The 15,323-nt window shown below is 37.6% G+C and overlaps 1 protein-coding gene across 1 annotated transcript in view; it reads right to left on the reverse strand.

The window, feature by feature from the left end:
• LOC128011457 (plexin-A2) overlaps positions 1-15,323 on the reverse strand; it is a 198,170-nt gene that overhangs the window by 101,946 nt on the left and 80,901 nt on the right. Inside the window, exon 4 of the mRNA XM_052593893.1 lies at positions 11,178-11,312. Coding sequence (XP_052449853.1) covers positions 11,178-11,312 — 135 coding nt within the window. The remainder of the gene's footprint in view (positions 1-11,177; positions 11,313-15,323) is intronic.

A 15,323-nucleotide genomic window follows, 5' to 3' on the forward strand; every position in this document is an offset into this window, starting at 1 on the left:
CTCACACACTTCCAGGAGGATGGACTGAGGCAGGGCTGCGTGGCCGCTAGCCTGGGGAACGCCGGAGGGCGGGATGGCATCCTCGTCCTCTGAGACCCCGAGAAGGGTTGCATCATCCTCATCGCCGGAACCGGCCGGTTCGTCGGCGAACATGAGGTTGCCCGCGAAGATGTCCTCTTCGGGGAATGCGGGATTGGGCTGGTCAGCCCAAACAAGTGAGGAGGCGCCCCGGGAGTCCCCCGGTAGCGCGTCGTCGTCACCGTGTCCCAGATCTGAGTCAGTAAAACCGAGCTCGGAGCACTGGGTCGCTGCAACCTTAAGACGGCGTCGTAAAACATTTTTGGGCAGCATAAGGCAATGACTGCAATTTTCCGCGTTCTCCAAGGCTTCTTGAGCGTGTTTAAGGCCCAAGCAAACCACGCAGAACGGGTGAAGGTCCTTGGCAGCGATGAGTGCTCCACACGCGGCCGGGCAGGCCCGTGATAGGCTATTCCCCGGAGAAGCGTTATGTATAGAAAGCGACATACCGGAGAAGAAATCGGAAAAATCCGTGGCGGGCAGCCGTGGGAGCAGGTGAAAACGACGAGAGCGCGGCGGCCCTGAATGCAGAACACAGCAGAAAGGCTGAGAAGACGACAGTCACGTCTGGCGGAGGCTGATCAATTGATATGTCCTCCTGAAGACACGAAGGTGAGCATCGTAATCCAACCGAACTGTGTCAATGCAGAGATCGCGAGAAGCGAATGTCAACTGGAGAATAGCAGCGCTGCAGCCATTATTATACCCCTAGGTAAGGGGGCGGGCCCTTACCTGGCATTGGCTGCGCGCTTCTGTCTGTCTAGCCAGACTTGGTGCAATTGGATGCTTCTGCAGAGGTCAGGTACGGATGCCCTTCCCATAGGTGGATCTCGAACACGAGATGATGAAAGAGAACAGAGCGATGCACTCCATTGTGTTCATAGAGCGCCGCTCTTCCTGTTTATCCCGAAACCGTCGCACCATAATGACGTAAGCGTGCTCCGGCACGAATGCTGAAACCCTATATGTGAGTGCAGGCCAGAGGGGGAGTGGGGAGGGGGGACAATCGTACTCGGGCCCGGTTCATGGCAACCGTGCCTAGTGTGAGTACACCCTAACCCTCTATTATTAAAAGCCTTAGTATAAAAATACAACAAAACGTTTTCTTACGCTCTTGCATTATAAATGCATTACAAAGAAGAAATGCACCTGCTATGTAGCATCATTAGAGCTAACGTTAGCATCAAGCTAAATCAGACTATTTATTAAATTATTAGTACACTTTTACTCAAAACTCACTTTAAACCCTGATCAAGTGTTTGTAATAACTTCTTTTTGTGATCACAGGTGGAATTTGGACGTTTAATGCTATTTATAGCCTTTTACATCGCTGCACAAGTTACCATTTCAGATGTACATTTTCTGTGTTGCTGTGGTCAGATATCAACACGGAAGTGTACAGGACATACATCAGAGGATCTGAGGGGGCAGGATATGATGCACAGTTATGATGGACAAGACAGACAAATTAGCACACGCACACGCACACGGCTCACTAAACACACAGAGACAGTGCTGGGAGCGGATCATTATCATCAGATCGTGTAAATCAGTGGAAAATGAATAGAAATTATGATTCTGTCTGAAGAAATATGAAGTAAACATCAGTAAATATATCCATATATCTCCGTAGATATGCAACTTTGGAATATAAACCCTTATTGACACTGTTCAGTGAATCTATGTGAACACAAATAAACCGCTGCAGATATGAATGCTTGGTGAATTTCTATTCTAAAAATGACTCATACATATTTATTATTTTGTACTCCTGACATAAATTACTAAATAACTGTCACTGCAACAATGTTTTATCAAAACATTGGTCAAATATCGAAGCTAGAGTCTTTAATCTTTCAACTGATTCAAAGTTTCTCCAGATCAAGTAAGAGAGTGATGTTTAACGTGCTGTGAAAGTAAAACAATAATAATCTGGAGCCGTTTTATATATATATATATATATATAGGTAAAAATTGATAGCCTGAATGCACTGTAAGTCGCTTTAAATAAAGGCGTCCGCTAAATGCACACATTTAATTTGAATTGAATTGAATTTGAATTGAATTGAATATATATATATATATATATATATATATATGAAGGGATTAAGCCTTATTGTGCTTTCGGTTTTAATTAGTTTGACAGATACTGTGCCAAAGCAAAACTCAACATTATGACAGAATAAGAAGTTTAAATATATTTAAAAATCTCTATACTTTTTCCTGAAATACCTATTGTTTCATATTGTCATGTGACAACGATAATATCTAAACGGTTTTGATATTGCGATACCACGATATTGATAATATCGCAACGTCTCTACTGGATATTGGAATTATCAGTGCTTCAAGATCAATACGCCATTCCTAAATGTCAAACTACATCTTTTTTTCTTTTTCTTTTTTTTTTAAGAAATAACATTTAATAACCATGTCTCTATTTGCGATCAGCCGCGGCGCTACCATTGGGCCCGGGTGGGCCTGGGCCCACCCATTTAAGGTCCGGGCCCACCCATTTTGGCCCAGGCCTATGAGTAGTGAGTGATTTTCATTCTAGCGGTTCATCCATTAAGCAGCCCGAGGAAAGCTTTGAGCGAAAGCTTCTCAGCCAATCAGCGACTTCTACCCCACCAGCAAGTGATCCAATGAAATGAATGACGTTGGCGGACGTCATTCATTCAAGACAGACACAGACAGTTGTTCCGATATGAAATGTAAAACAAAACAAAGCAGCTTATTTTATTTTAAATTCATCAAGAAATGAGCATCTCAAGAGATGCTGTTTTTTGTAAGTCTTGTCGTCATTTCGCTGAAGCAGCTTATGAAGATAGATTCATTAATACGGGCTTCAAAGACTGGAAACATTTTTCTGACGGTTGTGGCAAACATGAAGCCAGGGCACATGCTGCAGCGCTGGGGAAAATGGATCGTTTCAAACAAAGTCACCAGCCAGGACGTGAAAATATTATTAACCAGCTGAACAACGTAACAAATGAACAAATAAATGGAGAGAGAAACAGAACGATTTCAGAAAGATTTAATTCCGTTTCAGTCTTTTTGTGTATTGAACTTTCATAGGAGATAAATGAAGTTAGCTTACTGCCAAACATTAAGGTGTATTTATTTGTCCGCTTGCCTTCAGCACTGAGCTGAGGACAGCGATACAAGTGCCGCAGAAAAGCGCTGGACGGAGATGAAGGGAAACCCGGTTTTTTTTTTGGGGGGGGGGGGGGGGGTCATATTTTAACTGGCCCATCCAGTTTTCTGGAGGCCCACCTACAATAAAAATCCTGGCGCCGCTACTGTTTGCGATGACTCTAATTTTGGTTATGCTAGCGCCGAACGTGGAGATGATTTCTGTATCGAAAAATCTTCAGCTGGATAATGGATAAGGAGAGTGTTGTTTTAGGAGCCTGCTGGAATGGACTGTGGAAGAGAGAAGATAGTCTCTAAACAATCTCCCTCCGGGTGAAAAATCCCATTTCCCTATGTTTGATAACCACACAGTTCATTTCCTACATTTCCTGAACAAAGGTAGCACAGGCCTAGAATGTCCTTCTGTGCGTGCGTGTGAGTGAGAGATCAGAATGGTAAATACATGCATATGATTCGAGGTACAGTATGTGTGTGCGCCAAAAGAGGCTAAGGCTATGCAAAGACACAGAGCAAATAATCTGTTTCTTCAAGATGGGGAAAAGGGAAGCCATGCATGGATTTTAAATTTCACAGCTGAGCACTTGGGAGAGAAATTGCCAGGGAAGAAATACGGAGGCTCTTTTATTTGGTTGATGATCTCGGTTACGTTACTTTTACGAGCTGGGGTGGGGAGGCGAGAGAATGGGTCGAGGGGAAGAACAAAGCAGATCATGGATTCTCAAGTTCAGCCTAAATGTTTCTCACTATATGACTGACAGCAGCATATGCATAGAATCGGATTTGGTTGTAAAAGTCGACACTTCATTCATAGGCGTTAGTAATGCATACGGAAATTTCACGCCACTTTTAATAATTGGTATGAGATAGACAATGTCAAATCTTGAGCTGGGTTTTTAAGGCCAACTGATGAAATCAAACTACTGTGCAAAGCTTTACATCTCTTTTGGACACCACTGATGACTCGTAACTCACGTTTAGAAAAGAAAAATATTTCAACAGACATGTTCACATCATATTTCATCACATTATGTTTTTGAAGCGATGCTTTCAGTGCTATGAACAAGTGCTTGACGGTTTTGACCTATGGCATTAGCGGCACTGATAATTAAATGAATAAATGATTAATTGTGAATCGCTCGCCAGTAATATGGTGGGAGTTAATAACAATTTTATTGTGCAACTGATTAAACGACCAATCAAAACACTGCCAATCTGTTCTCAAGCCCTCTCCAGCCTGATTGAACAACAGCTCCCACATTACTGTGGCATTTTAATCATCAGATCTTTCAATTCAATTTAGAGCAAAATGTGCTATTTATAGATTTATAGTGAATATAAATAGAAAACAGAAAGTCTTTAACACCACATTAAAAAAAATATCTTACCACACCAAAAGTCTTGTTTTGGAGTTTTATGTGCTGATATGCAAAAAGGTGAGTTGAAAAACCTGCAAGGCAATATGTCTTTCCTCCTCACAGTTTGCATAAGGGTTTGGTGTACACGCTTCGATGAGAGGAAGCGGAGTTGGTTACATGTGCTGGATTTGCATATGGCAGCAGGTGTGGCTTTGCTTGTCCCAAGTGCTCAGGCCTCATTTGATTGTGTGAGATCGTACAGATGACACACAAGCGCTGTTCCAAATCTAAGTGAGCTCACACCACAAGTCGGGAATGTTTCACATGCATCATATTTTCTTCAATACTGAACAATATGAATAAAATGTACAACAATTTTACTAAATATATCTGTATAGCCTAATATGCACATAGTTATATTTATATGATATAATAGTTTTATATATAGTTCACTTTATGTATTATCTATTATAATGATAACTCAAAAAACAACACTAACTACACTGCACAAATAGTATACATCCATTCAGATAAAATCTCATTTTAATCTACTTTAAATCTAATCTAAATAAATATTATATTCTGTCAATAAGTGATTTTTGGTAGCATCAATAATTTTTAGGAATGCACCGAAATGAAAATTCTTGGTCAAAGCTGAAACCTAACAAAATGAATCACTGGGCTGAAGGCCGAACACCAGACATTTTGTCTTGCTTTTAATCGAAAAAATAAATAAATAATAATAATTACAAAACAACAATTTTGTACTAAAGATTTTAAACATTCTAACAGACAGTGTACCAACAAAGCTCAATTTAACCTTAAATTAATAAGTTATATATAATATTTAGCCATTAGACCCCCTTCTTGAACCAGTCATGTATTTTTACTGTACAATTAAAAGCAGCCTTGCTGAGAAGAGAAATCTTTTAAAACATTAGAAAATATTACAGATACTAATTTGAACACTTTTTGTGAATGTTATAATAAATGTATTAGCAGAGCCGTTGTAATGATTATTATCATCTTGCTTGTTATTTTATTTTACAGAACATGTCAAACAATCACAGTTTATTTCATTCAGCATCGCATTTGAGGCGTTAAAATGTCCCCATAATAACAGACCAGTGTGTAAAACTCTCAGATGCATTTTAAAGATTCTATCCCGCTAACTTTAAATATTTCACATACTTTTGATATAGTTGATATTGATAAGTGCTCGTCGTCACATTTGCAAATACTACAGCTTTCTTTTATCATGAGGAGGTTTTGCGGCACGTCATCTTTTTTCCAGGCAGAACATTACGAAACGCGACACACATGACACAACTTTTATTTTGGTGGAAATGCGCAGGAAATCCTCAATGCTTCTTTTTGTTGACAACAGCAGATTTATAAATGAGTCTCATTTTATTCTGTCTTTTCACTTATTCTTTTGCTAATTTCGACAGATAGATGGATGGATGGATGGATATAGAAAAACAGAGAGAACGATAGATATAAAAACAGAATGAGAGACAGATCAAACGATATAGATGGCCTACAGTATAATTGTAGCGGTTCAGTCCTTTATGAGCTTCTCTTCTGGATAGGATGCTGTCTATGCAGCTCACAGAGCGTCAGACTCCCACTCGTGTGCCATCAGTTTGGCAGAGAGGTGACAAGAGCTGTTTGCAGTCCGCTGGAATGTAAAACCTAGATGAGATATTTTTGAAGCGGTCTTTGACACACATTTTGCAAATGTGCATGACATCGCTATGTCTCTATTTCTCTTTCAACGACTCCCTTTTTGTATCCCTCGCTCGCCGCTCTCTCCCTCTGTCTCTCTAAAGCTGTTATCAGCTGAAACAGCTCTGACCTTTCGTAGCTGTTAGCCTCTGGCTCCCTTCCCCAGCCAAACAGCCAAAGCACTTTATCACAAGACTATGAATTACCACAGAAAGGACACCATCTCACACCGCCTGCGTGATCTAAGACGCTCCTGCTCTGCACTGAACGCTCTTTCTTTCAAGCCCTTCACAGACGTTTGGTAAACACGGCTGACATAACCTGTGTTTTTGACTGCTCTGGTTGTGGACACATCTTGTCTGGAGCTCATCTGTCTTTCAGTTCCACTGTGTTGCTCTAAGTAATAACTACGGACCATTAACATGGCATTCGCACATATAGACTGAGACAATGGGCCCCGAAGTCTAGGAATAAGCGTATGTGTGTATTTGCCTTTATGTCAGTGTAAGGCAATCGCTTTGAAATCTATTTGTGTTGTAGTGAGGGATGGCTATGCATTTTGGAATGAGCTGTATTTATGTGAGTCTTTGAGGAAACGCACAATATACGGCATCATAGAAAAGAATTATAGATGGCGAATGGGAAATTAGGTGGCGTGAAGCGTTTGTGGGTAAAAATGGAATGTGTTTGTGCGTGTCTCTCTGCATAAAGCAAGATTTCATGCTGGTTGGAGCATGCTTGAATGCTAAATGCAAATCCATCGTGTCTGATGCATGTGAGCATGTATGTAAATTTGTAATCTGTGTATCTGTACCCACACATCCATCTGTACAGTACTCTTCACATCAATCGCAAACAGATACACTCACTAATGGCAAATGACCACAGACCTAATAAACCTTGTTATGACAACATAAAACAACATTTGAGTTCTATATTACGATACATTTACATATTTCAAAATAGTTAGACAGAAATAACACAGACTTGATTTTATCTATTACCAATTAACTATTATTTATCTATATACAAATGATATAGGTGCAGCCAATCAAATAGATTTGCTTAAGCAGATACAGATTCGTTTTTTAAGCAAATTAAAAAAAAAATTATATAAATAATACATTTAAAAATTTCACTATACATTACAAAGTTGCGATTTCTAAATTCACTTCAGCATTTAAACATATAGTTTTTATTTTTACTTTTATTATATATATACTTTCATTTTATTTACTTATTTTACAAATTAATATAGTTTAATGGTTATTGGCCATAACATAAACAAAACTATTGGCTAACAAAATTGTTTTTCTTTCTTTTGCTAATTTTATTGTTCAGTTACATACTTGGGTTACATAAAATATGATGTTTTTACGTATTATGTCAAATGACTAATGACTAATAGTATACATCAAAGCATATACCATCTGAAACCATCACTAAATGGAACAATCTTTCTGAATGATAGCATAATCTGCTCATTTTGACTCCTCTTAGTCAGCGAACATACAGACAATATACCACACATCCCCATGGAACTGCAACAACTACCCTAGTTCAGCCATTTTGGCTCTGTTTTCATCACATTACACCTAATACGTGACCACTTCGCCATGACGGCTCTGTTTCCTGCTAGCATAAGAGCTTGTGCTGAAAGGTGAATGGTAATCCTGATGCTCTGTGAAGTGTGAAGCATGACTACGCCAACTGCCTCCTCAAACAGCGGTGTGCTGGGGTGACGGAGGCCGTGCAGTCTTTAGCACCATCTCTCAGCCCAACAAGTGAACGTCTCACACCTGCATCCTGAATATTAACACTACTCACAGAAAATATGGCGGGCGTTATGAAGAGAAATACCTCCGAGAGCAATTGAGCCCGAGTCAGACCGAAAGAGCTCATCGAACCCGGCGATGCCTCTCAACAAGGCCGTTTGATAAGCTGTAATATTGAATTAATCACCTGAAACTCTTAAAACGGGACAAAAGAGGGTGAAGAAATTATGTCTCCTTTTACGACGGAATCAGTGTGAATTACTGCGTGAGAGGGACGGATCTTTTGAGGTTTCAGTCAATACTGTTCCCTAAAGACTGATAAATGCAAGTGAAGAGATTTACAGTCATACACACGCACACACACAAATAAAGCTTCCAAAAAATGGTTTCACAGCCTAATGCCAAATAGCTATATTTATTTTCTACAGTGATATTAGAGAATAGGGGTTTTCAAACTTTTTGATGCCAAACACCCCCCAAATACGATAATTCCCATTCCAAAAACATAAAGGCACCAATAATTTTTCATATATATAAAGACCTGTTTACACTGTGCGAAACATACTTCGTGTTACAGTATATTAAACGAGATTATAAAAATGACCTTGCCATATATTTAAAACAAAACAAAATAAAGGTTTGTCCCATTGGACAATTAAATAGTTTTCCACAACAGTTTGCCCAATCAGAAACAAGTATCCTAAAAGGCTGCATAACTTACCATATTTTACTAGCTTTGCACTGCTTTGCTTTGAAAACAACTTACTTAAGAGAACGAACAAACGAATGAATAAATGAGTCTAAATAGTTTTTGATATTATCCATTAAGCAATTTGTTGAAACAATTCCTAAACATATTTAATAAATAAAATAACATGAACTTCACCACCAAATAAATATTATAGAAACATTTTATCTTTTTAAATCCCTGGGCACCAGTTTGAAAACTTCTGATCCATTTACTGTAACTACAAGAACAAGAACATTTGGACCTGTCCCTCAGTTTGTGAAGAAATGCATTTACAGTGAAAGTGCATGGGATAAGTAGAAATGCATAAACAGTATATTCAGTTTTTGTTTGCAGTGTTTGCAAACTGAAGTATGAGTCAAAAATATTGTTTTGTGAGAAATGACAGCATCCCACATATGCTGTCAGAGTTTAGCTTATTTAAATCAAACTTTTTTTTAACTTAAGTGTATGAGTGAGAAAGTAAGTGAAAAAGCAGAGTCTTTGTGAGTCTGTATCCCCGCTGTTAATTCATTGTCACCAGGTCTGGGTGACACAAGGGCCTGGGACTCAAGTCACAAAGTTGATAAAATGCTGGGCTTTCTTCTACATCCCTGGTGAGGGTGACAGGATGTGTGCGTACACACAATGTGCTGACTCAACAAGCCCCCTTTCTCTTTCTCCTCATTTTTCTCTCATCTGCCACTACACGTGCCGCCCAGTGGGACTGACCCAGCGGGCCGCGTGTGTAGCGATATGATGGGAACCTGTCAGCCCGCTGTGCATTAAACCACCGCTCTCATTACCGGCCCTTCCCTCCTGCCACACCCGACCCCATCCTGCTGCCCACGCGGCACCCAGAGGGGATATCAAACCTCTAGAACGGATGCTAAAAAAAGCCTGGAGCTGCAAGCAACCGGCCCGGTCATCCATCTCTGAACATTATTTTCTCCTTCTTTTCTCCTTTAGAGGTTCTCTCTCTCTATTTTTCTTCATTTCTTTCACTTTATTTCATAGTCTGAAATATGGTTGGGCAGTATGATAGTATATTGTTCAGAGCAAGAAGTCTGTCAACTGTAAGAGTTTCTGCTATGCTGTGCAGTATAGCCATGGTTGCTATTTAAAAAAGCAAAAAAAAAATAATAATAATTGTATTATTACATTAAACACATTTTGTATTTATAGATAGATAAAATACTATAACAAATAACTTCACTAATTATTATTCAAACAATTATACAGTATATTAAGCTATTTAACAAACTCAAAATAAACTATGTTAATGTTAACTTGGTGCATTAATAAAGAATTAAACTGGTTTACTTAAGTGAATATTTTCTTATTAATACTTGCTTTTTTTGTACAACAGCTTAAGCTTATCCAATATCACCTTTTGGGACTTTTAGACTATTTTGCTCCATAATGTGAAGCAACATTACTGCTTTATTATGTGAAATATGTTTGGTATGAATTTCCAGTAAAAAAGTAAATGAATAAATAAATAAATAAATAAAATCTTCTACTTGCTTTTTTTGTACAACAGCTTAAGCTTATCCAATATCAACATTTTGAGACTTTTAGACTCTTTTGCTCCATAATGTGAAGCAGCATTACTGCTTTATTATGTGAAATATGTTTGGTATGAATTTCCAGTAAAAAAGTAAATAAATAAATAAATGAACAAATAAATAAATAAATAAAATCTTCAGGAGCTACAACCTATCTTCATCTCAGAAAAAAAAATGGTGAGATCAAATTTAAAATAAGAAATAATGTCACACTCTGAGATACATAGCCGTATCGTGAGATAATAACTCAAACTGTCCTAAATTAAGTTCCACTGTGATATATAAAGCTGCAATTGTGAGAAATAGAGTTGCAAAAACAAGAACATTAGCCACAATCATGAAATTCAAGTCATGAGATTTAAAGCCACTATTATAACCAAAGTCGCCATTGAGAAATAGTCACAATTACCTTTTATACTCTGAGGCAAAAAGCGGGTTTTCCATAATACTGTGATGTATAGGGTTACTGTAATATAAAATGACTCATACTGCCCACCTCTGGTCTGTAGTGTGTCCCATGGGAAGTGTTGTGTGTATTGATATTATATGAGCAGGGTCTCTCTCCATCTCTCTCTTTCTCTCTTCATTATGCTGTCGAGAGGGAGTGACCTTGTTCTCTCTCCTTCAGCTGTCCCTCCATCACTCTCGCCTTCTCTGACACAGCTACTCTACTCTCTTCCCATTGCTCTCTTTCATTAGCGGATGCTGTCACGTTCTCTCCATCCTACAGCTGTTATGGATGGAAGAAAGACGACGGGAGGGGAAAGCATATACATGTATATATTCCGACCTGTCTCTCCGACATGACGTAGATGTAGCTGTTGTCCAGGGAAAAGGCCATGTCTCTGAGAATAGGGCTTCCGTCTTTGATGACCGGCAGAGTTTCATACTGGACGCCACCCTGAGGAGGACCGTCAACACGAATCTGAAAGAGAAAGAAGAAAACATTATACCATATCTTAAATATTATATTTTGTACTGACATGTATATTTTTAAGTAGTATAATACCATATATTACATTACTTATAGAAAATTATATTAAAATATTTTACTAAAAGATGTTCTATATCATATTTAATTAATGTAATTTTATATATGTACTATATAAAATATACTATATAAAATTGTACAATATATAATAAGTAATATATATATATATATATATATATATATATATATATATATATATATATATATATATATATATATATCACAACTTATATATTGTATAATATTTTGATCATATATTTTTTAAATATTTATATATTAATATTTGTATATTATACTATATACAAAAATATTATTGGTTATACAAAATATATTAGCACATTTTCTTACATAAAATAAGTAGATTTTATTTAATTGATACAATATATTATTTATATTATATTTTAATCATTTAGATTATTTTAAATATCTTTTTTAGACTTTAAACAATGACTAAAGGGGTTTTGATAAGGTCAAAGGATGAAATACTAATAGTCATCACAGGTTTCACATTAAACCGTCTCCACCCACTGTTTTCACCCACCCGAAAGACAATTAAAAGCCCAGGACACATTGTGGCTGTGTATGTCTGACTGAGGTCAGTCCTAGGTCATGTGTCTGTCTGGTAGTGCTTAACAACTTAACAATAGAGAACGAGGACGACTGAGGACGACCCTAACAGAGATCTGAAAGAGCAAATATCATTCAACTAAACTGACCAGAGTTCAAAGGCAAAAACAAATAACAACTTGTCATTCTCCACAATCTTTCTCAACACAATTCTGGCCCAAAGCACAGGAGCGGGAAAAAAATCATGACCATGCCACACTAAAGCTGTTTAAACATTAGTCCACTCCACAGAATGTAAAAAACATCTGTGAACGGCAGACTCCCAGTCCACTAAACGGACATTTACAGCGCACTGACGTCCTGCCGTAACGGTAAATGTGTTCATACATAAAACATGTCAGCCAGTCAACAAGACCCGCCTCCTCATGTTCGGCCGAGCGTGACCCTGATACGACCTGCCGTGCGCACCGCAGGGACCTTATGTCACGGAGAACTGTGGCCAGTCGTCCACAGAGGGCACTCTGAAGAACATACTTCATTTGCAGGCAGGAAGTGGGTCTGGCGTGCTGGTTGTTGAGTTAAATGTTGTGTTCACTGGTCCTACAGGGGACTATAAAGCAATCAGACAGTAGGTTCTTTGGAAAAAATAAAGGTGATAGAAGCATGCACAGATATAAAGGCCAAGGATGCCTTGGTGGATAAAGAAATAGAGCAGTGCCCCTCGATTAGAGACTGTATACTTTACACACTGAGCTATTGCAAAGCCATTATATACACCTACAGAAAGGTAGACAGTCATTAGTAGAAAGGTCATTAGAAGTCACTTATTTAATTATACAATTTTATTAATTTTCTATTAATTTAAATATATATATATATATATATATATATATATATATATATATATATATATATATATATATATATATATATATATATATATATATAAAAAACCTATAATAATTATTATATAAAAATAAAAAAATTATACACAAAATTATATAATGATTACATACAAAGTCATATACACACATATACACAAGTAATTTAATTTTTATTTGTAATTATTTTTATAACTTTTTAAAAATGTATTTAAACATTTTATTATGGGAAAACAATATATAGACACACTCCGACACTTTTCCCACAATTTTCTTTTTTAAATCAATAATAAGCAGACCACCTGCATGTATGTACCTGTGCAATGTCTTCGGCAACACTGATCCTTTCATTTACCATAATGCCTTAGAAAATGTATTATCTCTTATAGTTGATCTGTTGATCACCTGGCTTGAGTCTTGTCTTCTCCTTACAAGCTTCTGCAACATTTGCTCATTACTTTTTCATTATTGGCACATTCTCTCCCACGCTCTCCCTCGGTACTGTATGTTCATTATAGATGGCTGCCGTCCCTTTGGCTGCAGTGCAAGTGCAGCTGTCTTTCTCATTCAGAGATGCTCCGACACTCCACAATCACACAGCATTCTGTGTGCTTCGGCCATTTTAAATTGCACTCTACATGTGCTTGTGGTTTCTTGTCAATCAGCTCTGAGATCATGTCAGTATAATGCAATGCTATTTATTAATTTACAGTATATATATATGTAGAGTGCTTTTTGTATACATACATATATATGTATACATACATATATATGTATATATATATATATATATATATATATATATATATATATATATATATATATATATTGTGCATTTGTGTGTGTTTGTATTTGTATGAGGGACTTCTGAGACCGCCGGTCCCTTCCAGCTACACGCTCATGCCAAGAGGACGCTTTTGATGTGAGAATGTAAGCGTGCTACAAAAAAGTGCTTGAAGAGAAACCAGACTCCCATTGAAATTCTCTCGCTGTTTAACATGATAACATACTGCAAAACACTCTCTCCCACACTGTGCATGAGCACTTTATACGTGAAGCCGCGCACCCACATCTGAAAGAACCTTTAGGGTACCTCGCTTTGAATAGATCCCATTTCAGATTATTCATGTTAACTAACTCTTCTGGTACTAGAAACGTACTGAATACAAATCAAACATCTTGAATGCTCACATCCACATAACACTCCCACAACCAGAGGGATATGGAACTCTGTTTACCTCTAAAAGTATTATTAAAGCACAATTCAATTTTCCTTTAAAGTAATTACATGAAAGAGATGGCAGGCGTAAGAGAAGAACAGTAAGAGTGTAATTTAATTCTGACACAAAGCACTGAAACATAAACCTGCTCAAAGATATTCAGCAACAATATTTACTCCCTCGTCTATTTTAAGCCATAACCTCTAAACCACATTAAGCATGAACATTCAAAGCAGAAAGAGGACCAGGAAAAAATCTGAATGCGTTTCCCATATGTATTTGTCTTTCTTTTTTTTTTTCAGAATAGAAAAAAGGCTATGAAAAGCACAGACCTCAAGAATATCGTTTCCAGTCGCTGTGGGACTCGTACACAATGGATGTCCTTGTTTAAATGTGTGTGCATGGGAGCGCGAGGGAGTCAGAGACAGAACTCAGACTGACAGAGCAATCTGTCCCGTGGCCTATCTCAGATCTTCCCTAATCCATTTTAAATGTGTAGGCTCATGCAGTATGTCGAGAAACAGAAAGAGAACAGAAACTCTGCCACCTGAACACACTGAATCCAATTACACTAAAGGGGATTCCTCAAAATTGTCTGCTCTCACAGGTCAAATGTCAGCGCTTATCCAGTAAGCGAGATGGTAATGCTAACTGAAAGGGTTAACTGTCAAAAAAAGGCCAGCCTGACCCACAACTTTTTCCACATTCGACTCACTTGTAGCAGACGGAAGGATTCAAACACAATGGCTCTGCTCAATAATCTAGCGATCTTTCTTTTTATCTACCTATAAAAATCATTTATACAATATTTAATATAATAATTTATTTGTACAATTGCTTCTTATTATAAAGGTATCAATGAATATATGTACATTTATGTAAAGTTAGAATGACGGAACAATAGATAGATAGACAGACAGACAGACAGACAGACAGACAGACAGACAGACAGACAGACAGACAGACAGACAGACAGACAGACAGACAGACAGACAGACAGACAGACAGACAGACAGACAGACAGACAGACAGACAGACAGACAGACAGACAGACAGACAGACAGATAGATAGATAGATAGATAGATAGATAGATAGATAGATAGATAGATAGATAGATAGATAGATAGATAGATACAATGAACAAAAAAGAGAACGATACATAGAACGACAGAATTATTGGAATGATAGATAGAATAATAGAGTAATAGAATGAAAGAACGATAGACAGCACAATAGATAGATAGATAGATAGATAGATAGATAGATAGATAGATAG

The sequence above is a fragment of the Carassius gibelio genome, chromosome B23, assembly GCF_023724105.1.
Source record: "Carassius gibelio isolate Cgi1373 ecotype wild population from Czech Republic chromosome B23, carGib1.2-hapl.c, whole genome shotgun sequence".
Classification (NCBI taxonomy): domain Eukaryota; kingdom Metazoa; phylum Chordata; class Actinopteri; order Cypriniformes; family Cyprinidae; genus Carassius; species Carassius gibelio.